The 25,378-nt window shown below is 43.1% G+C and overlaps 1 protein-coding gene across 1 annotated transcript in view; it reads left to right on the top strand.

Annotated features, from left to right (window-relative positions):
• stab2 (stabilin 2) overlaps positions 1 to 25,378 on the top strand; it is a 94,068-nt gene that overhangs the window by 47,939 nt on the left and 20,751 nt on the right. The window contains exons 39-47 of the mRNA XM_075472372.1: positions 20,987 to 21,038; positions 21,120 to 21,193; positions 21,268 to 21,393; positions 23,128 to 23,201; positions 23,274 to 23,345; positions 23,437 to 23,556; positions 23,628 to 23,672; positions 23,748 to 23,834; positions 23,965 to 24,114. Coding sequence (XP_075328487.1) covers positions 20,987 to 21,038; positions 21,120 to 21,193; positions 21,268 to 21,393; positions 23,128 to 23,201; positions 23,274 to 23,345; positions 23,437 to 23,556; positions 23,628 to 23,672; positions 23,748 to 23,834; positions 23,965 to 24,114 — 800 coding nt within the window. The remainder of the gene's footprint in view (positions 1 to 20,986; positions 21,039 to 21,119; positions 21,194 to 21,267; positions 21,394 to 23,127; positions 23,202 to 23,273; positions 23,346 to 23,436; positions 23,557 to 23,627; positions 23,673 to 23,747; positions 23,835 to 23,964; positions 24,115 to 25,378) is intronic.

The following is a 25,378-nucleotide window of genomic DNA, read 5'->3' as shown; positions in this document are numbered from 1 at the left end:
AATGCTCTGATTAACTGATCAATGCTCTGATTCACTGATCAATGCTCTGATTAACTGATCAATGCTCTGATTAACTGATCAATGCTCTGATTAACTGATCAATGCTCTGATTCACTGATCAATGCTCTGATTAACTGATCAATAGTCTGATTAACTGATGAATAGTCAGATTAACTGATCAATACTCTGATTAACTGATCAATAGTTGTTGTGGAGAAATTAGAGTCGAATCACGCGTTGGTCAGCCGTCCATTGGGGAGTTTATTGAACAAACCGTCACAGCAAATGTGCATACAGAATGTACAAAATGTCCGACGAGCTCATTTTGTGACACCTCTTTTATACCGTTTTATCATAACAAGTGTACGTGGCCCTCTCTGGAGGCGCCTAGCTTTCGCCGTTTATCATAAACACGCTCATTCTAACTATCAACAATATTCATATGAACCAGTCAACAAGGCCCAGGATGTAACTAGGCCAGAAGTCATGAGCATGTCATGACATCCTTCTCCCACATAGTCCCCCCTGAAATCACTTATCAGTGATTTAATAAAGAAATAATCTAAAATGAAAGAAAATCATCCCACATAGTTAATTAAGAATTAATTAACATAATCAACACTAAATTATTCTAATAATTCTACAATATCAATCAACGGGACCATTTTGAATACATGAAAAGGGATATATATATGTGTGTACTCGAATCACATTAAATGATTAAATTAAATTACACGATATTGATTTCAACAACACTACAAGTTTTACATTGCCATCACACTTGTCCACTGTTCGCAGTGCATAGGTGCGAAAAACCCACCGGCTGCTACTTTCGTAACTCATGTTCTTATCTTGGGAAAACTCACCTACGGCCCCCCCCACTGGCGACCGACCACTTTACCAAGGTCGCACTCCGAACAGTTGACTAACACAACTGGCAATGCACATATTAGTGATCAGTTCTGATTGATAATACACATAGAATGAATACATCACCTTCAAATCAGTTAATCACCGTTTTGTATCAAGTACAATACATAAAATTATGGATTATCACACAACAATAGTAATAAAATGCAATGTAATGCAGCTCCTCCAGTCCCGTCCCATCTCCCGTACTCTGGTGTCGTCTGCTTCTGGCCGAACATCCGTCCGGCTGGGTCTGGAACTGCTAAGCTAACTCTGGGAGGAGAGGTCGCCAGTACGTCACTCCCAATCAAAGAGATCTTTACCATCTCTTCTCCCTGTCAGACTAAACTTGGTTCCACCCTCGAGGAAAGAATCTTGTGAACCGTCCGTTGGTAACCTTCATTCGTTGACCCGCTCTTCCCATGCGTTGGTCCTCAGACCTGGTCTCGCATGGTCATCTGCCTCCAGATTCCTTCCACTGTTTGTTTGAACATCACTTGCAGCAAACACCTTCTCAGAATAGGTATAATGCAACACCCCAATAGGGAAACCATTCTCACTATCAACAATATTGCTATTCCCGCCTTAACTGTCATCGCTCCCCCTTCTCCCAAAATCCCAAACAGACCAGTCCACCACCGTTCACCTCCACCAGCATCACACGTCAGCTCCTCTCTCCGTTCTCTGAACTCCTTCACGGCCGTTGTAAACGTTCTATCAGCTGCAGTGTTCCCGGGTATAAATGTACAACATTTTCCCCAACCATCTGGCACACACCATTTTCCCTTCTAATATACATTCTAAAACTTGTCTGTTCTACCAAGCCATCATATTCGTCTCATGTAGTTGTTCTCCAAAGCCTGCAAACCCTTCACTCGTGTAGCTAAGAATTCCCTGTTGGTTGTATTATATGTAATTAGTCCATTCCCAGTCCAACCTCCCTGCGTGCTTTGAGCTCAAAAGGAACCCCTCTCGGCTGCCCTATTGCATCCAAGTAAACGTGCTTATCCCTGATGTAGCCATCACTAGATCTTTTAACTCTCCCTTTTTCCACAACCAAACCTCGCATCTCTTTTACCTTGTCATACACTAACACAACTGATGTGTTCCTCCTCACCAGTGCCCAAAGACCTATCTCCCTGTTGGGTAGCACATTTAACAAAACATGATCTCCACACATCCAGTAACTCTCAGCTACTGGGTGTGTCTGATCCCCAAAAAGATATAGAGTTAAAATGATCATTTCTATATTTTCACATTTTGATCCAAATAAATAAATCCCAATAAATCTTGTTTTCATTTAACATTAGTACTACCTACGCGAGTTCCAAAAGCATTCAAACTCACCATCGTAATCTACTCTATAATCAGTGGGAGGCCCATCCTGTGATGTACCCAGATTAAATTCAGCACAAGAAGACTCCAATTTGTGGCCCTCCCTTATTTTGAAAATAACTATGTAATTTATTTGGCCCAAACATCAATCTGCACTTAATACCACACATAGGAAACAATAACCGTTTATCCTCTGCCGATGTGAACCTACCTTCTCTGCATTCCCGTTGCTGGACCACTGCACAGTCCCTGAAGGTGTGTGGCTCTGGAACAACAACAGGCAATGCTCCTGGAGCGTCTGCGCATATGAGACACTCCGTCGCTGTCAGTTCCCTCGTAGTGTACCATGCCCATCTATACCACATATCCTGTGCTGCCTTAACCCATTTTCCACAGTTGCACTGTTTTCCTGACTCCACCTGTGCATGTACACTCCGTCTGTTCTTGGATTAACATGATTATTCTGTCCTGTAGTGCTAATGGTATCCAATCCCCCTAGTCTTCCCCAAAAAATCTTTCTATTCTTACAACCATTGTGAACAACTACTTCTGACCCGATCTGACATGATCTTACCAGATTGCCCCTTTGTCGTGGCGTCCAGAGGCGGTGATTTGGTCGTCTCCTCCACCGGACCCATGATCCACCCCTCCTCAAATCGTTTATTCCATGAACTTAAATTCAAGCTTAGCAGATACCTCTTCACGACTAGCTCTAGTGTGTATTGCTGGCAAAGTTTGTGGCGTGGCATGGTCTGAGTGGGTGTGTATTGTTGCATCATACTCATCTGACCCAGGCTGGCTACTTCCCTGCGGGTTGGCTTCATCACGGGACTCTTCCAGCCTCTCCTGTTTGCGGGATCCCGTCCAACATCTCCAGGCTTCGTTCTCCTGAGCCCATGCTGTCGGCCAACACCCACACCTGGATGCTCACAGTGTCAGAAATCTTAACCTCTTCCTTTTGTTCATCCTTTCCCTCGGACTCGACTCCGTCTGTGTCTTTAGTTCGAACCTTAGTGCAGTGATTCAAATGGTACCATTTGTTGCTACCTTCCACTTGAACTGCTGTTGATGTTGCTCGTACCATTGTGTACGGTCCTTTCCGTCTTGGCACAAGCCACTTCCTCCGGAACACTTCGATGTGCACCTGGTCGCCTGGCACCACTGGTCTCTCAACCAGCTGTTTGAGACTCAAGTCTCTGGACTCCTCCTGTAGATAGATTGTTCTGTGGATTGCAGTTAGTTGCTTCATGTAAGCTGTCCACTCTGTTTGCACCTGCTCAAGTGGGAACTGAGGTGCTGGCATGGGTCGACCCGTTAGCATTTTATGCGGTGTTAGTGCGTGACTCTATGAGTCTGCATACGAAAGCTCATTAGTGCAAGCGGCAAAGCATCTAGTTAGTTTAGTTGAAGCACAGATTCAATTCACTTTCACTTTCCAGGTTCCATTGATCCTCTCACCCATCCCTTGACTCTGTGGATGATAAACGGCCCCACAGCGCTGCTTGATTCGCAGCTGCTGCAGAATGCCTCTTGCACTTTTCTAAACAAACACTTAACCATTATTTGAGCTAATCTCTGATGGAAAGACAAACAGATGAATCAATTCTCTTACCAAAAAAAAATTTACGACTATTTATCCAATATGTATGACCAATATCCTTGTGATGGCGCGACATCTGGCTCCAGTACCACCATTGGTGCCAAAACAGCAAGCTGGCACTTTGATGCTACTTTCGCTGCTTCATCAGCCGCGATATTACCTTTACCAACCATTTTGTTACCTTTACGATTATTTGACACTGTATCACTGCCAATTTTCAATTTTCATGACCGCAATCCGCTCCTTCATTTGGACCTCCTGTCGCGCTGGACTTCCGTCTGACCTCCTGAACCCTCTCTGCTTCCAAACTGCTTCAAACAAATAGCAAATATCATGAGCATATGCAGAATCTGTGTACACATTCGTAACCTTACCTTTCACCAGTCAACATGCTTCCGTTAGTGCCTTCAGTTCAGCCAACTGTGCCGAACATGTCCGTTCACCCTTCTCAGCTTTCACCGTCACAAAGTTTTCCACCTTCCTGTTTCACAACTGCAAAACCTCATGATCACCCAAATGATCTCACACCATGAATCATGCACAACATAAGTGACATCAGCCTGAACAAGTGGAGTTGCTCCTAAGTCAGGTCTCAGTTTAATGTATCTCACAGCTTCTGCCACACGCTCATGTGGTTCTCCTTCAAACTCACGTGAAATGACATCCGCAGGATCCGATGTAGCACACTTCTGTATTCACATCTGGACGTGTCAAAAGATGCACAACCTGCAAACATCCTGCCCGAGTCACAACATACCTACTCTGATTTATTAGTTCTGAAATCTTATGGTTTTTATTGGAGACATATAAGAAAAATGGCTTCTCATATACTAGTGTTGGCCGTTTTGGATGACTTTTGCTAATTTCGTTTCAACTTTTCAAAGGCTAACTTAGCCTCGGTTGTCCTCTCCAGTTGTGCTTTCAACCTTTGATCTTTGGATCTTTCATGATTCCTTCCAGAGGAAGCGCATTTTATTGCATAATCCTCCCAAAAGAAGATCATACTTGTTGTATTTTAATCTTACTTATTTATTCATTAGATATTTATTCATTTATTTTGGACATGGCGCTTTTCTTACTCCCTCCAAGTGGGATGGAGAGATATCAGTAATTCCCTATGGGCTAAATAGATACTCTAATTCAGACTATCAATGCTAAAATTTAAATTAGAAACTTTGTTCCGTTCAAATTTTAGAACTTCGTAATAGTGGCACATTTAAATTTTAAATTCAGAAACTTTGTTTTGTTCTGTCCTAGTAACAGTGACCTATTTAAATTTGAGTTTTAGAAACTTAGTAGTCGTGACACATTTAACTTAAAAACTTTGTTTTGTTTTGTAGTGATGACACACCTGAGGGCGGTTTTTAAACCCTTTTGAGTACGTCTGATGTAAGTGTACTTCTTACCTCTATATGTCAATGTAAACCAATACTGGGATTCCTCTGCCAGAGGAACGCCTTGGACCTGCCGGGCCACTTGCTCCGCCCCCCAGGGACTGGCCACGGTCCTGCCGAACACTCGGGTTTCTCGGTGCTCTCGGACAGCTGTAAACAAAGTGTCCCCTCTCGCCACAGGCCCAACATGCCCCCGAGGACCTTCGTCCTCCAGGTGCACCTCTTCTTGACCTTTGACAGGGTCGACGATGGACTTGCCCCTGTGATGGCTGTTCAGCGGCCCCCGCTGTCATGGCCTCATCTCGTACTTCTTGCTTCGCTTGCAGTTCTTCTAACTGCAACCGTGCAAGTTCCCTTTGCATATCCTTCTCCTGCTCCTTCCGTTTCAGTTCTTTTCTGTATTTGTTTACTGCATGCACCACATGGTCTCGGAATTGTCCATGTGACATTGAATTCAACCCCACCACATCCTCCAGCCTCCCCTGAGCTGGGGCAGGCAGAGCCTCTTTGATGGAAACTCTGAACAATGTCACCCAAGCTGGGCTCTTCTCGATTTCTCCCTCAGACTCTTGTCTCCATTTCTTCAATTGTTGTGCAATGTACACAGCCGGACTCTCTGTTCCTGACAGTGGTTCCTCCTTTAATGCTTCGAGGTCCACTCCCACAGGAAACTCAGCTCGTAACGCTCTCCAGAGTGCAGCTCGATATGCATTAAAATCAGTTCCATCAGCTCGGTGGCTTAACATCCAGTCATTCTCACTGTGTCTCAACATGCCCTCCATGGTAGAAGTTCCAAAACACAGTGCCCACACTGCCTTAATGTGTCCCACAGACAACAGTTTATGCACAGTCTCTTGTTCAAAAGCTCTTATCCATCTACTTGCACCTGTGTGAATGTCCGGCAATCGAGCAACCAGCCCCCCTAGGTCGAGCATCTGCCACGGCACATACTGTCCCTGCGTCATTTCTATCAAACTGGGTGCTGACGCTGTTGGACTCTTATGTTCTTCAGAAGATGCCTTTTGAACTGGAGGTGCCAGTTCTGGTGATTTTTTTTTTTTTTTTTTTTTTTTTTTTTTTTTTTTTTTTTGGTATTGTGGGAGCTGTCCCCTTGCCTGATCTGAATTACAGACGGCGTCTGGCTCAGGAGCTCCATGACTGCTTGATGTAGCTATTTGTGGTTCTGGACGTTCATGAGATATTTTGTGATCTTTTATTTCAGAATCTCCTTGTATGTTTGCTGCTCCCGGCAGTGTTGGAAATAGCTCTGCATTTTCAAAGAAATGTAAAACTTTTAATTCAAGCTCTCTTTTTTCCTGTCTCTTTTTGCTTTTGTCCTTTGGTTTGTAAGCTTTAATCCTTTGTTCCATAATCTTACAGGCAGTTACATTGAAAGTGCCCCCTTTTGGCCAGGGTGAGACGTTATTTTTTGTTCGTTTTTCCCATTTTAGAGATATCTTTTTAATATCTTTGGAATGTTCAGGATGTTTGGCGCTGATGATTATTGTTGGTGTTACATCCATTGTTTCACCTAGTTAGTTCCCTTCTATTGTCTTTTGACTTTTTCTTTTTATTTACTTATCTATTTTCTAAATTTCCCTTATTTATTATTCGTATTCCCCCCTTTTTTTTTTTTTTTTTTTTTTGAAAGTCAATTTAAATTAACTTAATTATTTAACTCTAATCAATGCTAATTTAATGCTCGGCTAAATTTAGCTTAGATGCAGCTAATTATTGGATTGGATGTTGTCAATGCTAATGTTAAGGTTAGCCTACGTTAGCTTTGAAAGCTTATGCTCTAGGTTGTTTTTGTTTTTTTAAATTAAACCAATGTTAATTCAATGTTAGGCTAATTTAGCTTTTTGACTTCCGGTTTGGAGTTCGGTTACTATTATTGCTAATGTTAATGTTTGCCAACCAATGCCAATTGATGTTAGCTTCCTAGCTGTTGCTAATAAATGCTAACCTATTGCTAATTAAGATTTAAACCAATATTTGCCTTATTGCTATTGCTAATCAATGCTAATTGTCTTTCTGATCAATGCTAATTATGGCTAACGAAATGCTAACAAATGCTCCTAATGCTAACCAATGCTAACTATTGCTAATCAATGCTAGTTATTGCTAATCAATACTGTTGATTGCTAATCAATGCTAATCAATGCTAAACAATGCTAGTTATTGCTAAGGAATACTAATTATTGCTAATCAATACTTGCTGTATTGCTAATGCTACCCAATGTTAATTTATTGCTAATCGAAAGCTCAGTTAATGCTTACTCTGTTTGAAGTGACTCAGGCTAGAGGCGTTGCCCCAACTTTTGCTCACATCCGGATGTTGCCGATCCAATCCACACACAATGTCCTCCACCAATCCAGATGATCCAATGTACGTCACAGCTACGTCAATTCTGACCAATGAAATAAATTTATTTATTTATTTATTTAATTTTTTTTGACCAATGAAATCTGAACACACCTCTAAACCTATCTTCAATGAAACACGTCTGAGACACGTAACTTCTAACCAATAAAATATGAACACACCTCTAAGCCTGCCTCCAATGAACCACGTGAATTTCTAACAAATCAAATATGAACACACCATTACATCTACTTCCTAGACTGCTATTAACTCCTCCCAAGCATAACAATTGAACCAGACATAACAATTGAACCACACCCCAACTCAAAATGGCGTTTGTCACACTTTTTGTTACAAGTTGAGAAAAAGGAGGAAATACAAACTTTCAGCTGGACAGAGAAGAAATACAATTTAACACAGAAATAACAGTTGCACTATTCTTCACCTCGAAATGGCATTTGTTAAGAAAGAGAAAGAAATACAATTTAACACGCTGTAGACAGGGAAACTACAAATCAAAAGATACAGAAACAATGCATAAGCGAAAAACTTTCTTTATCAGGAATGTCACATTCAACTTGACTAGAGACAGAAACTCTCCTCTAGAATTGCGAAACCCTCATTACTCGACTGATAACAACTCTGCAATTAGCACATTACCTAAAGAAAACTAATAATTATTACAGTTCAACCATAAATTGCCCCTGGAAGACACAAGGAAAGAAAATGTGATCACACACGAACATTTGCAGCAGCAGAAAACTGTCAAGGACAGAGCCCGCTCCTTCACACCGGCCTTGTGAACGCGCAGCACTCTCTGTCCCCCTGAAAGCCAAAACACCTTCACTCGCCTGTTGAGAATAGAACTTTAGAAACTTAACACCAATCACAGCAGTACTCAATAATTCAATAATAACAAGATGCACTCAACGAAAATCCAGAATCTTAAAGAAATAAACACTCAGCGTTTAAAACTCACAGCACATTACTGCAACAACTCCTTATCTCCCCAAGTTATTAATGTGGCAACTATAACAATTAAGCAAATTATAACAATGAGGCAAATTATAACAATGAGGCAAATCTGAGTTTAACTTAAAATGCTACGAATACTCAAAAGTCAAGGGATGATATGAGTCAGAACCTTTTTTCTTTTCTTCTCTTTCTTGATTCACACAAACCAGCAGGACTCCACACACATTGACACACACATTGACACACAAACAGAGACCGGTCCCACGCACCCACACCAAGTCAGTCGATCACCAAGTCAGTCGATCACCAAGTCGGTCGATCACCAAGTCGGTCGATCAAAGTTTTGTCAGTCACCGTTCAAATCTTCACATTTTTAAATTATCAATTTCTTTCATTTAGACTTTTAATTTTTCAGGAGATGTTGGTGTCGGCAATATATGGAATACAAAATGTGTTTTCCCTACAAGCCTTGTGATATGGTTTCTTGACCAAAGCAACAGATGCTGACGTGTATTTACCAGCTTCGCTGTGACCTCTCAATAATAATCTCCTGTGGCCAATTTCATAAACGAATTTGAACTTTCTTCTCAAAATGTCTTTATACTGAGGTCTCGGATAACTCCAAAGAGTTCTAGGCAGATATATAAAATGATATAAACATATATACTTAAAATGTGCTCCTCATAGAACTGGATTTTTTCATTTCAGAGTTTTTTTTGAAAGCCTGATTGATTCAATCGTTGAACTTTAATGTTCGCCAGTCAATCAATTATCAGTATTCGTTTTACTCCTTGACTAGTGAAAATAATTTTCACGTATGTTTAATGAGTCTAGTGTGCCCCGTACTACCGTCAGTGTTCCTCCCCCCAATGCATTGAAGGATGGCTGATAGAATGCAAGAGGTACCATTGGTGGTCGCTCAACGACCTACCCGCTTCTTTACAGCTATTAATTAATCCAGTTTGAATTCATCCGATTCACAATTGGCCGGAGCGCGGCGACTATAGTCCTTCTTAATTACCAACAAAAAAAATACAATACAACCACACAAGCCAGACCAACTGACCACAGCTGTCTGCTTTACAACTCACATAAGCTGCTGTTTACCCAATTTTATCCCAATTCAAACATATGGCACCTCTTGGCCCAAAATTTCCCAAACAATTTCAGCAGCCCCCCTGCGCAGAAGTAAACAATGGAAGAGCTTACCGTGTGCAGGATCTGTCTCTCTCCTGTGTTCTTTTAAATTTGGGGAAGCCGGAAGAAGCCGTCAGCTGTGCTCCACTAACAGAGATCAACTGTAATGGTAGGAACAAAATCCCACCTGCCGGCTTGTTACAGCTGATGTCGGTTGTCGGGGCACAGAGGACACGCTCCGCCAGGATCCAGATGCAAAATCTCACGAATTCGGGGTCACCATTATGTTGTGGAGAAATTAGAGTCGAATCCCGCGTTGGTCAGCCGTCCATTGGGGAGTTTATTGAACAAACCGTCACAGCAAATGTGCATACAGAATGTACAAAATGTCCGACGAGCTCATTTTGTGACACCTCTTTTATACCGTTTTATCATAACAAGTGTACGTGGCCCTCTCTGGAGGCGCCTAGCTTTCGCCGTTTATCATAAACACGCTCATTCTAACTATCAACAATATTCATATGAACCAGTCAACAAGGCCCAGGATGTAACTAGGCCAGAAGTCATGAACATGTCATGACATCCTTCTCCCACATAGTCTGATTAACTGATCAATGCTCTGGTTCACTGATCAATGCTCTGATTCAATGATCAATGCTCTGATTCACTGATCAATGCTCTGATTAACTGACCAATGCTGTGATTAACTGATCAATGCTCTGATTCCCTGATCAATGCTCTGATTCACTGATCAATGCTCTGATTCACTGATCAATGCTCTGATTAACTGATCAATAGTCTGATTAACTGATCAATAGTCTGATTAACTGATCAATGCTCTGATTAACTGATCAATAGTCTGATTAACTGATCAATAGTCTGATTAACTGATCAATAGTCTGATTAACTGATCAATGCTTTGATTCACTGATCAATGCTCTGATTCATTGATCAATGCTCTGATTAACTGATCAATGCTCTGATTCACTGATCAATGCTCTGATTCACTGATCAATGCTCTGATTAACTGATCAATCCTCTGATTCACTGATCAATGCTCTGATTCACTGATCAATGCTGTGATTAACTGATCAATGCTCTGATTCACTGATCAATGCTCTGATTAACTGATCAATGCTCTGATTAACCGATCAATGCTGTGATTCACTGATCAATGCTCTGATTAACTGATTAATGCTCTGATTAACTGATCAATGCTCTGGTTCACTGATCAATGATCTGATTCACTGATCAATGCTCTGATTCACTGATCAATGCTCTGATTCACTGATCAATAATCTGATTCACTGATCAATGCTCTGATTAACTGAGCAATGCTCTGATTCCCTGATCAATGCTCTGATTAACTGATCAATGCTCTGATTAACTGATCAATGCTCTAATTCACTGATCAATGCTCTGATTCACTGATCAATGCTCTGATTAACTGATCAATGCTCTGATTAACTGATCAATGCTCTAATTCACTGATCAATGCTCTGATTCACTGATCAATGCTCTGATTAACTGATAAATGCTCTGATTAACTGGTCAATGCTCTGATTAACCGATCAATGCTTTGATTTACTGATCAATGCTCTGATTAACCGATCAATGCTCTGATTAACTGATCAATGCTCTGATTCACTGATCAATGCTCTGATTAACTTATCAATGCTCTGATTAACTGACCAATGCTCTGATTAACTGATCAATACTGTGATTAGCTGATCAATGCTCTGATTAACTGATCAATGCTCTGATTAACCGATCAATGCTCTGATTAACCGATCAATGCTCTGATTCACTGATCAATGCTCTGATTAACTGATCAATGCTGTGATTAACTGATCAATGCTCTGATTAACTGATCAATGCTCTGATTAACTGATCAATGCTCTGATTAACTGATCAATGCTCTGACTAACTGATCAATGCTCTGATTCACTGATCAATGCTCTGATTAACTGATCAATGCTCTGATTCACTGATCAATGCTCTGATTCACTGATCAATGCTCTGATTAACCGATCAATGCTCTGATTAACTGATCAATGCTCTGATTCACTGATCAATGCTCTGATTAACTGATCAATGTTCTGATTCACTGATCAATGCTCTGATTAACTGATCAATGCTCTGATTCACTGATCAATGCTCTGATTAACCGATCAATGCTCTGATTAACTGATCAATGCTGTGATTAACTGATCAATGTTCTGATTCACTGATCAATGCTCTGATTCACTGATCAATGCTCTGATTAACTGATCAATGCTCTGATTCACTGATACTGATCAATGCTCTGAATCACTGATCAATGCTCTGATTAACTGATCAATGCTCTGATGAACTGATCAATGCTGTGATTAACTGATCATCAGTCAATGTGAGCTGCTCTATAAAAGCAGAAGTTCTGCAGCATTCAGGTGTGTGTTAACATGATGCCAAGGAGGAAAGACATCAGCAACGATCTCAGAGAAGATCAGAAACCCAAGAGCTACATCTCAGACTCTACAGGCCTCAGTTAGCATGCTAAAGGTTAAAGGTCACCCCAAGGTCAGAAACCCAAGAGCTACATCTCAGACTCTGCAGGCCTCAGTTAGCATGTTAAAGGTTAAAAGTCACCCCAAGGTCAGAAACCCAAGAGCTACATCTCAGACTCTACAGGCCTCAGTCAGCATGTTAAAGGTTAAAGGTCACCCCAAGGTCAGAAACCCAAGAGCTACATCTCAGACTCTGCAGGCCTCAGTTAGCATGTTAAAGGTTAAAGGTCACCCCAAGGTCAGAAACCCAAGAGCTACATCTCAGACTCTGCAGGCATCAGTTAACATGCTAATGGTTAAAGGTCACCCCAAGGTCAGAAATCCAAAGAGCTACATCTCAGACTCTGCAGGCCTCAGTTAGCATGTTAAAGGTTAAAGGTCACCCCAAGGTCAGAAACCCAAGAGCTACATCTCAGACTCTGCAGGCCTCAGTTAGCATGTTAAAGGTTAAAGGTCACCCCAAGGTCAGAAACCCAAGAGCTACATCTCAGACTCTGCAGGCCTCAGTTAGCATGTTAAAGGTTAAAGGTCACCCCAAGGTCAGAAACCCAAGAGCTACATCTCAGACTCTGCAGGCCTCAGTTAGCATGTTAAAGGTTAAAGGTCACCCCAAGGTCAGAAACCCAAGAACTACATCTCAGACTCTACAGGCCTCAGTTAGCATGTTAAAGGTTAAAGGTCACCCCAAGGTCAGAAACCCAAGAGCTACATCTCAGACTCTACAGGCCTCAGTTAGCATGTTAAAGGTTAAAGGTCACCCCAAGGTCAGAAACCCGAGAGCTACATCTCAGACTCTACAGGCCTCACTTAGCATGTTAAAGGTTAAAGGTCACCCCAAGGTCAGAAACCCAAGAGCTACATCTCAGACTCTACAGGCCTCAGTCAGCATGTTAAAGGTTAAAGGTCACCCCAAGGTCAGAAACCCAAGAGCTACATCTCAGACTCTACAGGCCTCAGTCAGCATGTTAAAGGTTAAAGGTCACCCCAAGGTCAGAAACCCAAGAGCTACATCTCAGACTCTGTAGGCCTCAGTTAGCATGTTAAAGGTTAAAGGTCACCCCAAGGTCAGAAACCCAAGAGCTACATCTAAGACTATGCAGGCCTCAGTTAGCATGTTAAAGGTTAAAGGTCACCCCAAGGTCAGAAACCCAAGAGCTACATCTCAGACTCTGCAGGCCTCAGTTAGCATGCTAAAGGTTAAAGGTCACCCCAAGGTCAGAAACCCAAGAGCTACATTTCAGACTCTGCAGGCCTCAGTTAGCATGTTAAAGGTTAAAGGTCACCCCAAGGTCAGAAACCCAAGAGCTACATCTCAGACTCTACAGGCCTCAGTCAGCATGTTAAAGGTTAAAGGTCACCCCAAGGTCAGAAACCCAAGAGCTACATCTCAGACTCTACAGGCCTAAGTCAGCATGTTAAAGGTTAAAGGTCACCCCAAGGTCAGAAACCCAAAGAGCTACATCTCAGACTCTACAGGCCTCAGTCAGCATGTTAAAGGTTAAAGGTCACCCCAAGGTCAGAAACCCAAGAGCTACATCTCAGACTCTGCAGGCCTCAGTCAGCATGCTAAAGGTTAAAGGTCACCCCAAGGTCAGAAACCCAAGAGCGACATCTCAGACTCTGCAGGCCTCAGTTAGCATGTTAAAGGTTAAAGGTCACCCCAAGGTCAGAAACCCAAGAGCTACATCTCAGACTCTGCAGGCCTCAGTTAGCATGTTAAAGGTTAAAGGTCACCCCAAGGTCAGAAACCCAAGAGCTACATCTCAGACTCTACAGGCCTCAGTCAGCATGTTAAAGGTTAAAGGTCACCCCAAGGTCAGAAACCCAAGAGCTACATCTCAGACTCTGCAGGCCTCAGTTAGCATGTTAAAGGTTAAAGGTCACCCCAAGGTCAGAAACCCAAGAGCTACATCTCAGACTCTACAGGCCTCAGTTAGCATGTTAAAGATTAAAGGTCACCCCAAGGTCAGAAACCCAAGAGCTACATCTCAGACTCTACAGGCCTCAGTCAGCATGTTAAAGGTTAAAGGTCACCCCAAGGTCAGAAACCCAAGAGCTACATCTCAGACTCTGCAGGCCTCAGTTAGCATGTTAAAGGTTAAAGGTCACCCCAAGGTCAGAAACCCAAGAGCTACATCTCAGACTCTACAGGCCTCAGTCAGCATGTTAAAGGTTAAAGGTCACCCCAAGGTCAGAAAGCCAAGAGCTACATCTCAGACTCTGCAGGCCTCAGTTAGCATGTTAAAGGTTAAAGGTCACCCCAAGGTCAGAAACCCAAGAGCTACATCTCAGACTCTACAGGCCTCAGTCAGCATGTTCAATTCAATTCAATTCATTTTTATTTATGTAGCGCCAAATACAACAAATGTCATCTCAAGGCACTTAGATAGTAAGTCCAATTCAAGCCAATTGGAATTCAATTAATTAATAATAATCATAATTCATAAAATAATCCAATTTGTTCATATAGAGCCAATTCAAAAACAATTTCCTAGCTAAGAAAACCAACAGATTGCACTGAAAACTTTTTGTTTTTCGGTCCAATCTCCCGGCCTGAGCGTGCCTGAGGCGACTGTGGAGAGAAACGACTCCCTTTTAACAGGAAGAAACCTCTGGCAGAAACAGACTCAGGAAGGGTGGCCATCCGCCTCGACCAGCTGGGGTTTGAGAAGACAGAAAGGGGGGGAGGGGGGAGGGGGCCGCCGTGGCAGCGGCACTGTAACACCATTCAAAGGATATCTGTTGGAACAGGGAAACACGAGTTAATGGCCACAATAATATCACATATACATAAAGAGAGTAAAGTGAGGAAAGGTGTGACAGATGAGGCCCCCCAGCAGTCTAGGCCTATAGCAGCTTCACTATGGGATGTTTCAGGATCACCTGAGCCATCCCTAACTATAAGCTTTATCAAAAAGGAAAGTTTTAAGCCTGGTCTTAAAAGTGGAAAGGGTGTCTGCTTCCCGGACATTTACTGGCAGCTTATTCCACAATAGAGGGGCCTGATAACTGAAGGCTCTGCCTCCCATTCTACTTTTAGAAACTCTGGGAACCTCAAGTAAACCTGCAGTTTGGGAACGAAGTGCTCTGTTAGGAAAATATCTTACAATGAGATCTTTAAGATATGATGGAGCTCGGTCATTAAGAGCTTTATATGTAAGGAGAAGAATCTTAAATTCTATTCTGAATTTAACAGGGAGCCAATGAAGAGAAGCTAAAACTGGAGAAATATGATCTCTCCTGTTAGTTCTCATCAGAACTCTGGCTGCAGCATTTTGGATCAACTGAAGGCTTTTCAGAGAATATGTGGGACAGCCCAATAATAAAGAATTACAGTAGTCCAATCTTGAAGTAACAAATGCATGAATTAGTTTTTCTGCATTACTCTGAGACAAGATGTTCCTGATTTTAACAATATTACGAAGGTGAAAGAAGGCAGTCCTAGAAACCTGTTTTATATGCGAGTCAAATGATAAGTTCTGGTCAAAAATAACTCCAAGGTTCCTCACTGTAGAACTAGAAGCCAAGGAAATACCATCTAGAGTAACTATATAGCTAGACAATTTCTCCCTGAAACGCTCAGGTCCAAAGATAACGACTTCAGTTTTGTCTGAATTTAGAAGCAGACAGTTCTGAGTCATCCAGGTCTTTATGTCTTTAAGACATGCTTGTAGTCTGACCAACCTATTGGGTTCATCTGGTTTTATAGATAAGTACAGCTGAGTATCATCAGCATAGCAATGGAAATTTATGCCATGCTGTCTAATAATGTTACCTAATGGAAGCATGTATAAAGTAAAAAGAATTGGTCCAAGCACAGAACCCTGGGGAACTCCATGACTTACTCTGGTGTGTGAGGAAGATTCTTCATTTACAAGAACAAACTGAAATCTATCAGATAAATATGACTTAAACCAGCCTAATGTAGTTCCTTTAATCCCAATAACATGTTCAAGTCTGTGTAATAAGATACTGTGATCGACCGTATCAAATGCAGCACTGAGATCCAACAGGACAAGCACAGACACAAGTCCGCTATCAGAGGCTAAGAGGAGATCATTGGTAACTTTCAGCAGTGCAGTTTCTGTGCTATGATGCACTCTGAATCCTGACTGAAAGTCCTCAAACAGATTATTTCTGTGTAAGTGATCACAAAGCTGAGCTGCAACTATTTTTTCAAGAACTTTAGACATAAAAGGGAGATTGGATATAGGTCTATAATGAGCCAACACTTCTGAATCAAGAGTAGGTTTTTTAAGTAAAGGTTTAATTACAGCAACCTTAAAAGTCTGAGGTACATATCCTGTCAACAAAGACAGATTGATCAAATCCAATATGGAAGTGTCAATTAATGGGAAAACCTCCTTGAACAGTCTGGTTGGGATTGGGTCTAAAACACAAGTTGATGGTTTAGAAGAGACTATTGCTGTTGTTAGTTCAGAGAGATCAACTGGGCAGAAGCCGTCTAAATACAAATCAGGTTCTAAAGATACTTCTAAAGCTGCTGTACTTGATGATACATCACTGATAATAGTGGGAAGGACTCCATCAATCTTCTCTCTGATAGAAACAATTTTATTAATAAAGAAGCTCATGAAATCATCACTGCTGAGAGTTAAAGGAATACCTGGCTCAGCAGAGCTCGGACTCTTAGTCAGACTGGCTACAGTGCTGAAAAGAAACCTGGAATTATTCTTATTCTCTTCTATCAATGATGAATAATAAGCAGTTCTAGCTTTACGAAGGGCTTTCTTATACATTGTTAAACTATCTTTCCAGACTAACTGAGACTCTTCTAAATTAGAGGAACGCCACTGTCTCTCCAGCTTTCTTGCAGTCTGCTTTAAAGCACGCAGCTGTGAATTATACCAAGGAGCCAACCTCTTCTGACTGATTACCTTCCTTTTCAGAGGGGCAACATTGTCCAGTGCTGTACGCATTGAAACTATAGTGCTGTCAACAAGAGAGTCAAGTGCTGCTGGAGTAAAGTTTATGTAGTCGTCCTCTGTCATATCTGCACATGGCAGTGAAGAAAAGGATGATGGAATTAATTCTTTAAATCTGGTTACAGCATCCTCTGATAGACACCTTCTATACGTAAATTTCTTCTCAGAAACTGTATAGTCAGGTAATGTAAACTCAAAGGTTATCAGAAAATGGTCAGATAAGACAGGGTTATGAGGGAACACTGTTAACTGTTCACTCTCAATGCCATAAGTCAGCACAAGATCAAGGGTGTGATTAAGGCAGTGAGTCGGTCTGTGAACACTCTGAGAAAATCCAATAGAGTCCAATATAGAATTAAAGTTCATATTCAGGCTGTCATTTTCAACATCTACATGAATATTAAAGTCACCCACTACAATGACTTTATCTGTACTCAGCACTAACTGGGATAAAAACTCTGAGAATTCAGACAGAAACTCAGAATAAGGGCCAGGTGGACGATACACAACAACAAACACAAGAGGTTTCTGGGATTTCCACTTTGCGTGGGAAAAACTGAGAATCAGAGATTCAAAAGAGCTCAAACTAATCTTGGGTCTGGGACTGATGAGTAACCCTGATCTGAAGATAGCTGCCACTCCTCCTCCTCTGCCTGTGGTTCCAGGAACGTGAACATTTAAACAGTCAGAGGGAGTTGCTTCATTAATGCTAACATGATGCTAACATGATGCTAACATGATCCTCCTGCTGCAGCCAGGTTTCTGTAAGACAAAATATATCAATATGATGATCACACATCAACTCATTCACTAACAGAGACTTCGAAAGGAGAGATCTGATATTCAGCAAACCACATTTAATAGTTTGATGTTTTTGTTCAGTTAAAGTTTTTGTTTTAATAATTTCTTTTTGCACAAGAGGATTTGCTCCTTTTGTGTTAATTGATTGGGTGGGTAGCAGCAGGTGGGAAGCTGCAGAGAAGTGTGTAAGACTACAACTCTGCATCCTGGTCTGAGCCCTGGGTTGTCATGTTTTAGGGTGGCAAATAAATTCATCCATATTTCTAGAAATGAGAGCTGCTCCTTCCAAAGTGGGATGGATGCCGTCTCTCCTCATCAGACCAGGTTTTCTCCAGAAAGATTGCCAGTTATCTATGTAGCCCACGTTGTTTGCTGGACACCATCTAGACAACCAGCGATTGTAGGACGACATGCGGCTAAACATGTCATCACAGGTCAGATTTGGCAGGGGTCCAGAGAAAACTACGGAGTCCCACATTGTTTTGGCAAAATTACACACCGATGCAACATTAATTTTAGTGACCTCCGATTGGCGTAACCGGGTGTCATTAACGCCGACGTGAATAACTATTTTACCATATTTACGTTTATTCTAAGCCAGCAGTTTTAAATAGGATTCTATGTCGCCCGCTCTGGCCCCTGGAATGCATTTGACTATGGCCGCTGGTGTCTCTAATGCCACGTTTCTGACTATAGAGCTGCCAATTACCAGGGTTTTATCCTCAGCGGGTGTGTCGCTGAGTGGGGAAAATCTGTTTGAAGCGTGGACAGGTCGATGATGAACAACGGGCTTGACTTTAGAGCTATGCCTCTTCCTGACAGTCAACCAGCCACGTTGTAATCCTGGCTGCTCAGGTTCTGCTAGGGGGAGGCTAATTGAGCTAGCTGCGCTAGGTGGCTCCACACTGGCTAAAGGGACCTGGCTCGCTATCGGTTGATTTTCAACAGTGCAGAGCCGAGCTTCCAATTCAGATAACCTCGCCTCCAAAACTACAAAAAGACTACATTTGTTACATGTACCATTATCGCTAAAGGAGGCAGAGGAGTAACTAAACATCTGACACACGGAGCAGGTGAAAGCAGGAGAAGGAGGAAGAGAACCGGTAGCCATGCTACGCTAGAGAACCAGACACACCGTTAAAAAGTGAGAATAAATATCTGTAGGAGTTTGTTAGAACAGAACGGTAAGCTATAGAGTTTAACTATGCAAAATTGTGTAAGTTATAGATCGAAATAAAGTGATTATCAGTAGTCCAAGCGGAGCAAGAAATTCCACAGTGCACGAGCAAGGTAACAGGAAGTGATGCAACACGTCTTACCGCAAAGCGTCACAGCGTCAATGTTAAAGGTTAAAGATCATCCCAAGGTCAGAAACCAAAGAGCTACATCTCAGACTCTACAGGCCTCAGTTAGCATGCTAAAGGTTAAAGGTCACCCCAAGGTCAGAAACCAAAGAGCTACATCTCAGACTCTACAGGCCTCAGTTAGCATGCTAAAGGTTAAAGGTCACCCCAAGGTCAGAAACCAAAGAGCTACATCTCAGACTCTACAGGCCTCAGTCAGCATGTTAAAGGTTAAAGGTCACCCCAAGGTCAGAAACCCAAGAGCTACATCTCAGACTCTACAGGCCTCAGTTAGCATGTTAAAGGTTAAAGGTCACCCCAAGGTCAGAAAGCCAAGAGCTACATCTCAGACTCTACAGGCCTCAGTCAGCATGTTAAAGGTTAAAGGTCACCCCAAGGTCAGAAACCCAAAGAGCTACATCTCAGACTCTACAGGCCTCAGTCAGCATGTTAAAGGTTAAAGGTCACCCCAAGGTCAGAAATCCAAAGAGCTACATCTCAGACTCTACGGGCCTCAGTTAGCATGTTAAAGGTTAAAGGTCACCCCAAGGTCAGAAACCCAAGAGCTACATCTCAGACTCTACAGGCCTCAGTTAGCATGTTAAAGGTTAAAGGTCACCCCAAGGTCAGAAACCCAAGAGCTACATCTCAGACTCTACAGGCCTCAGTTAGCATGCTAAAGGTTAAAGGTCACCCCAAGGTCAGAAACCCAAGAGCTACATCTCAGACTCTACAGGCCTCAGTTAGCATGTTAAAGGTTAAAGGTCACCCCAAGGTCAGAAACCCAAGAGCTACATCTCAGACTCTACAGGCCTCAGTTAGCATGTTAAAGGTTAAAGGTCACCCCAAGGTCAGAAACCCAAGAGCTACATCTCAGACTCTACAGGCCTCAGTTAGCATGTTAAAGGTTAAAGGTCACCCCAAGGTCAGAAACCCAAGAGCTACATCTCAGACTCTACAGGCCTCAGTTAGCATGTTAAAGGTTAAAGGTCACCCCAAGGTCAGAAACCCAAAGAGCTACATCTCAGACTCTGCAGGCCTCAGTTAGCATGTTAAAGGTTAAACCTTCAGAGACCTGTGCTGAAACCTCAATGAGCTGAACTCGTGATGTTGTCAGTATGGCATTTAAAATGTTTGAACTTCTTTTGATATTGGAGAACACAGAAGTGATTTTTTTTTTTAAAGAAATGAAGGTTTTTTAGAGATGGAGATCAGAGTTAGAAAACTGTCAGTTTTTCTTTAAAGAACAACCTTTGTGGATTAAATTGTGCTTTTACAAAGAGAAAAGGACCCAAACTGCAGAATAGGAAATGGTTTTATCATCCTGAGGATAATAAACTTTTGTTTTGGAATTAAATCATCTTTACATGGGAGTGACATCACACCTTCCAACATGATCAGATGTGTACATTACGTGTCATTTTGATTGGATTTATTTCCTAATAAAATCAAAGAAACCACCCAGAGGCCTGACCAAGTGTTGAAATTCATATCTGATGATATGAAGAGCTTATTAGAAGCTTCAGTCCCAAACTTTGGGTTTGGGATGATAGCTTCTCTCAGGATCTGTTTGAAGGGACGTTTGGACCTGATGGAGCTGTCCGGTGCTGATTCTTCACATTTATTTTGTTGCAGAGTCCGCGGCGGATGAACTTTGTGGCTCAGTGAAATGTCACAGCAGTGCAAAGTAAGCAACACAAAGCGATCCCGTGTTAGCAGCTTCACCTTCTTCATCCTTTTGACTGTTTCCCTTTGATCCGCCTCACAGCTGTGTGACCCGAACATCTGGCCCTCGTTGTCTCTGTGCTGCCGGGTTTAAAGGAAACGGGACCGTCTGCGAAGGTAGGAACACCCACACAGCTCAGCTCCTCCCACCTGAACCAACAGACTGATGATGATGATGATGATGTGCGCAGCTGTGGACCCGTGTCTGGTGGATAAAGGTGGCTGCGGCCTGTATGCAGTCTGTAAGAGGACTCGACCCGGCCGCAGAGACTGCGTCTGCAACAAAGGCTACGCTGGAGATGGACTGGTGTGTGTTGGTAGGTTCACCCGTCTCACCTGGACTTCTCTCGAGCAGAAAGAACCAGTGTTAAGGTTTTAGCTTTTAAAGAATGAGCTCATGTTGCTCTGACTTCTTCAGCCCTAACCCTGAGGACAGGAGCAGGTATGCTCCATCCGGTCTCCATGGATTCAGAAGAATGTCAAATTTAAGACGAATGAAAAGTTGATATGAAACTAATAACAGAAATACTTGAGTTGAATGAAAAAGTGAAACAAGAATGTTGCCAGAAATCCCAAAAGTCCTGCAGTGCAGAGCAGTTGGATGAAACTGTTTTTCCTGTACTTTCAGTCCGTGCACGTAGAGTTGGAGGCAATAAGTAGTCGTGGAGAGGAGGGCGTCTGGTTTGGGGACCTGCTTTTACAGACGATGTGCTTCTGTTGGCTCCTTCATGACCCTCAGTTCACAGCTGAGTGTGAAGCAGATCTGAGGCCGCGGTTCTGGTTCATGGTTCTGGTCGGGATGAGTCTCTGCCTCAGGGGGGGAAGTTTCAGTATCTCTGGATCTGGTTCTCAGTGATGGTGTCACGTAGTTGTGGTGTGGTGGTGAAAGAGGACCCGATTGCAGATATAAAAACTTGAGCCAGAGGGAGGGGCTCCACCATCCGGGGGGAGGAGCTCCATCATCCGGGGGGAGGAGCTCCATCATCCGGGGGGAGGAGCTCCACCATCCGGAGGGAGGAGCTCCATCATTTGGGGGGAGGAGCTCCATCATCCGGGGGGAGGAGCTCCATCATCCGGGGGGAGGAGCTCCACCATCCGGAGGGAGGAGCTCCATCATTTGGGGGGAGGAGCTCCATCATCCGGAGGGAGGAGCTCCATCATCCGGGGGGAGAAGCTCCATCATCCGGAGCGAGGAGCTCCATCATCCGGGGGGAGGAGCTCCATCATCCGGGGGGAGGAGCTCCACCATCCGGAGGGAGGAGCTCCATCATCCGGGGGGAGGAGCTCCATCATCCGGAGGGAGGAGCTCCATCATCCGGGGGGAGGAGCTCCACCATCCGGAAGGAGGAGCTCCATCATCCGGAGGGAGGAGCTCCATCATCAGTTCTGAGTCATCCAGATCTTTATGTCTTTAAGACATGATGTGTTAGCATCCTACCCACTGAACCTGCTCTGAGCAGAGGACTCTGATGAGGCTGTAGTCCTCTTGAAGTGCTTGAGATGATTGAGTCCCTATTTTTAATGTATTGGAAAGTAGTTTTAAAGGTCTTGTAGGAGGTCTGGAAGACCTTACTAAGGCTGTCAGCCTCTTGAAATCTTCTCTGGAAGGTTTTACAAGTCCTTGGTGATGTTTTCAAGGCCTTCAGAAGGTTGAAGGAATTATTGAGGAGATTTTAGAGGTCTATATGGAGGCTTTATGGACCTCCTGGAGGAACTAGCAGTGGTCCTGTCCTTGGAGAGGTTGTAGATATTCTTAATGCATTTCTAAAGCTTTTCAGGTAGTATTAGACTTGGAATAGCTTTTAAATGTATTGAAGCAGTCCTTGAATCTCCTTGAAGAATGTTTAAACACATTGAGGTTACTGAAGTCTTGGAGAAACACCATATTAGATCTTTCTGAGGTTCTGCAGGACTTCTTGTAAACGTATGGATTCTGTTCGGATGCTGCTCCTTGAATAAAAAGTCCTGGGGTTCCTCCTGGAGATCTTCAACATGTTGCATTTAGATTGAAGAAAAGCGTAAACGATGATATCCAAGGCATGTCTCCACAGAAATAAATCCGTGTCTGGAGGGAAACGGCGGCTGCCACACCAACGCAGACTGTGTTCATGTTGGACCAAACAAAGTAAGCAGCCAGTCTCAGCGTGGACACGATCTATGAGCGGCTTCCATCTTTAATTTAACTTTACCTTGTCAGACTTCCTGCGCCTGCAGAGCAGGTTACTCAGGTGATGGGCAGAACTGCAGCACAGTCAACTTGTGTAAAAAGGTGAGTTCATCATGAATCTGAAGTTCCGTGGGATCCGTGGGTTGTTTCTTCAGATTTCACATGCACGTCACCAACCTGCTGCCGTTTTCAGAAAAATGGCGGCTGCCACCAGTTTGCACAGTGCAACATGACCGGTCCCGGCACTCGATCCTGCACGTGCATGAAAAACTTCGTCGGTGATGGAGTCACGTGTAAAGGAACAGTGGAGAAGGTGAGGAGCTGAAACCTGACGTCACACCACGTCTGTCGCCTTTGAGTTAACTCTCTGCTGATTCTTGGCAGGAGATGAAGATGAAGGGGTTGACCAACTTTTACTTCGGTCTGATGGTGAGTGTGGATGCATTTCCCTCTGCCGCCCCCTGCAGGCAGAGTCAGATGAACTGAAGAGAGCTTTTATTTCAGATGATGGAGATCTCCTTGAAAGGTCGTGGTCCGTTCACTGTCTTTGCTCCAAAATTTCAGGCTTTTAAAGGGGACTCTTCACCCAAGGTCGGTGACTCGTCTGTAGACGGGCTGAAATGTTTCAGGCCTTTGTTCCTTCATTACAAAGTGTAAAAAGTGTGCCTATTCACAGTGATCGTGTTGGCCTGATTGTATCTGATGATTTCTTCCGCTTTAGATGGGATCATTGTCCAAGTACAAAGAAACCTATGCCAACATGCTGCGCAGCCACATCGTTATGTGTCATACTCTGCTGCCTGCTGCCTTGAGTCGACCTCAAAACCTGACGTCTCTGTCCGGACTCGTCCTGACCACTGGCTCCAACCAGGTGACCAATCGGAGAGCAAAATCTAATAGCTTGTGACATTCATCCTGTATCCTTTAAGTCTGAATATATCAGGTTTTTAAAAACGTGGATACACCTGTTAAAACACAGTAATTGACTCGGTTCATTGAGGACATCCGGGAACTATTCTATGTCCTCTCAGGGACAAACTGTCGATCAGAGCTGGAGCCAATGGATTCCACTTATTACTTTAGAGTCTCTAAACCAGGGATGTCTACATCCAGTCCTGGAAGGCCGCTGTCCTGCAGAGTAGGGTTAGGGTTAGGTTAGGGTTAGGGTTGGAGTAGGGTTAGGGTTAGGGTGGGGTTAGGGTTGGAGTAGGGTTACTTACTTAGTTTTTACTCAGTGGCTCCCCTCCTACGCGTCTGAAAAGCCGCCATGGAGTTTGGTGTAGGAGCCAGGGGGGTGCACGCTACAACTCAAGACCTGGCTGGTAGTTTTCTGGACATCCAGACTTATGTAGAGTGGCTGGTGTTGTGATCCTTAAAGGAAAGGTAGGGGTAGATATGGTTGGGCGTGTCCTGCCTGGTCCTGGTACCTTATGGTTAGGGTTCAGTGAAAGGGAAAGGTTATGTACAGACATAATCATTGTTGAAATGATTAACTTATTAAAAAAAATTATTAAATAAACTGGAAACCTCTGGGTCCTGTGTCAAGAGTGGAAAAGTGTTCCATCATTTTTCATAAATGCTTTTCTATCTGATACCTGTATGCCAATCATTTCCATAATGCTGTGGCAGAACAGGTCGCTGAAGTTGTTCCTGTGGAGCAATCCTGTTCCATAAGAACATAGACACCAGCAGCCAGTAGCATGAAGAATTGTGAGCATGCAAACTGAAGAAGCGATTGATCCCTCTTCATACATTTGGTATTCTGTATTGTGGCCTATTGTTTAGGTTTTGTAACGCTGTTAGTCTGGAGATGCCAGCTGCATTTCCACGCTACCAGGAAGCTAAGCTAGTTTTTCCTAAACAATTTCAGGACTAATTCATCAGTGGTGTACCACAACATCAGCAGGCGTTTCAGCTGTTTATCACCATACGCCCTCCTTTGTGGCAGCCCTTAGGTGATCAGATCTAAGGGGTAGTCCTGTGTCCAATTTGGTGATAAAAAGTTTATCTTTAAGCTTGCCCTGAATTCGGTTTTATTCTGTTCAGTTTCTGTTGCGTTGGTGACACTGGTGTGTCTTTGTTCAACATAGCGGTCCAAAATGGCGGACTTGTTGTTTTGCCTTTGTTTAAAACAA

This window comes from Odontesthes bonariensis, chromosome 8 (assembly GCF_027942865.1).
Source record: "Odontesthes bonariensis isolate fOdoBon6 chromosome 8, fOdoBon6.hap1, whole genome shotgun sequence".
NCBI lineage: Eukaryota > Metazoa > Chordata > Actinopteri > Atheriniformes > Atherinopsidae > Odontesthes > Odontesthes bonariensis.
Note: the sequence above shows the minus strand (reverse complement) of the source record. Positions and strands in the feature narration are given on the sequence as shown.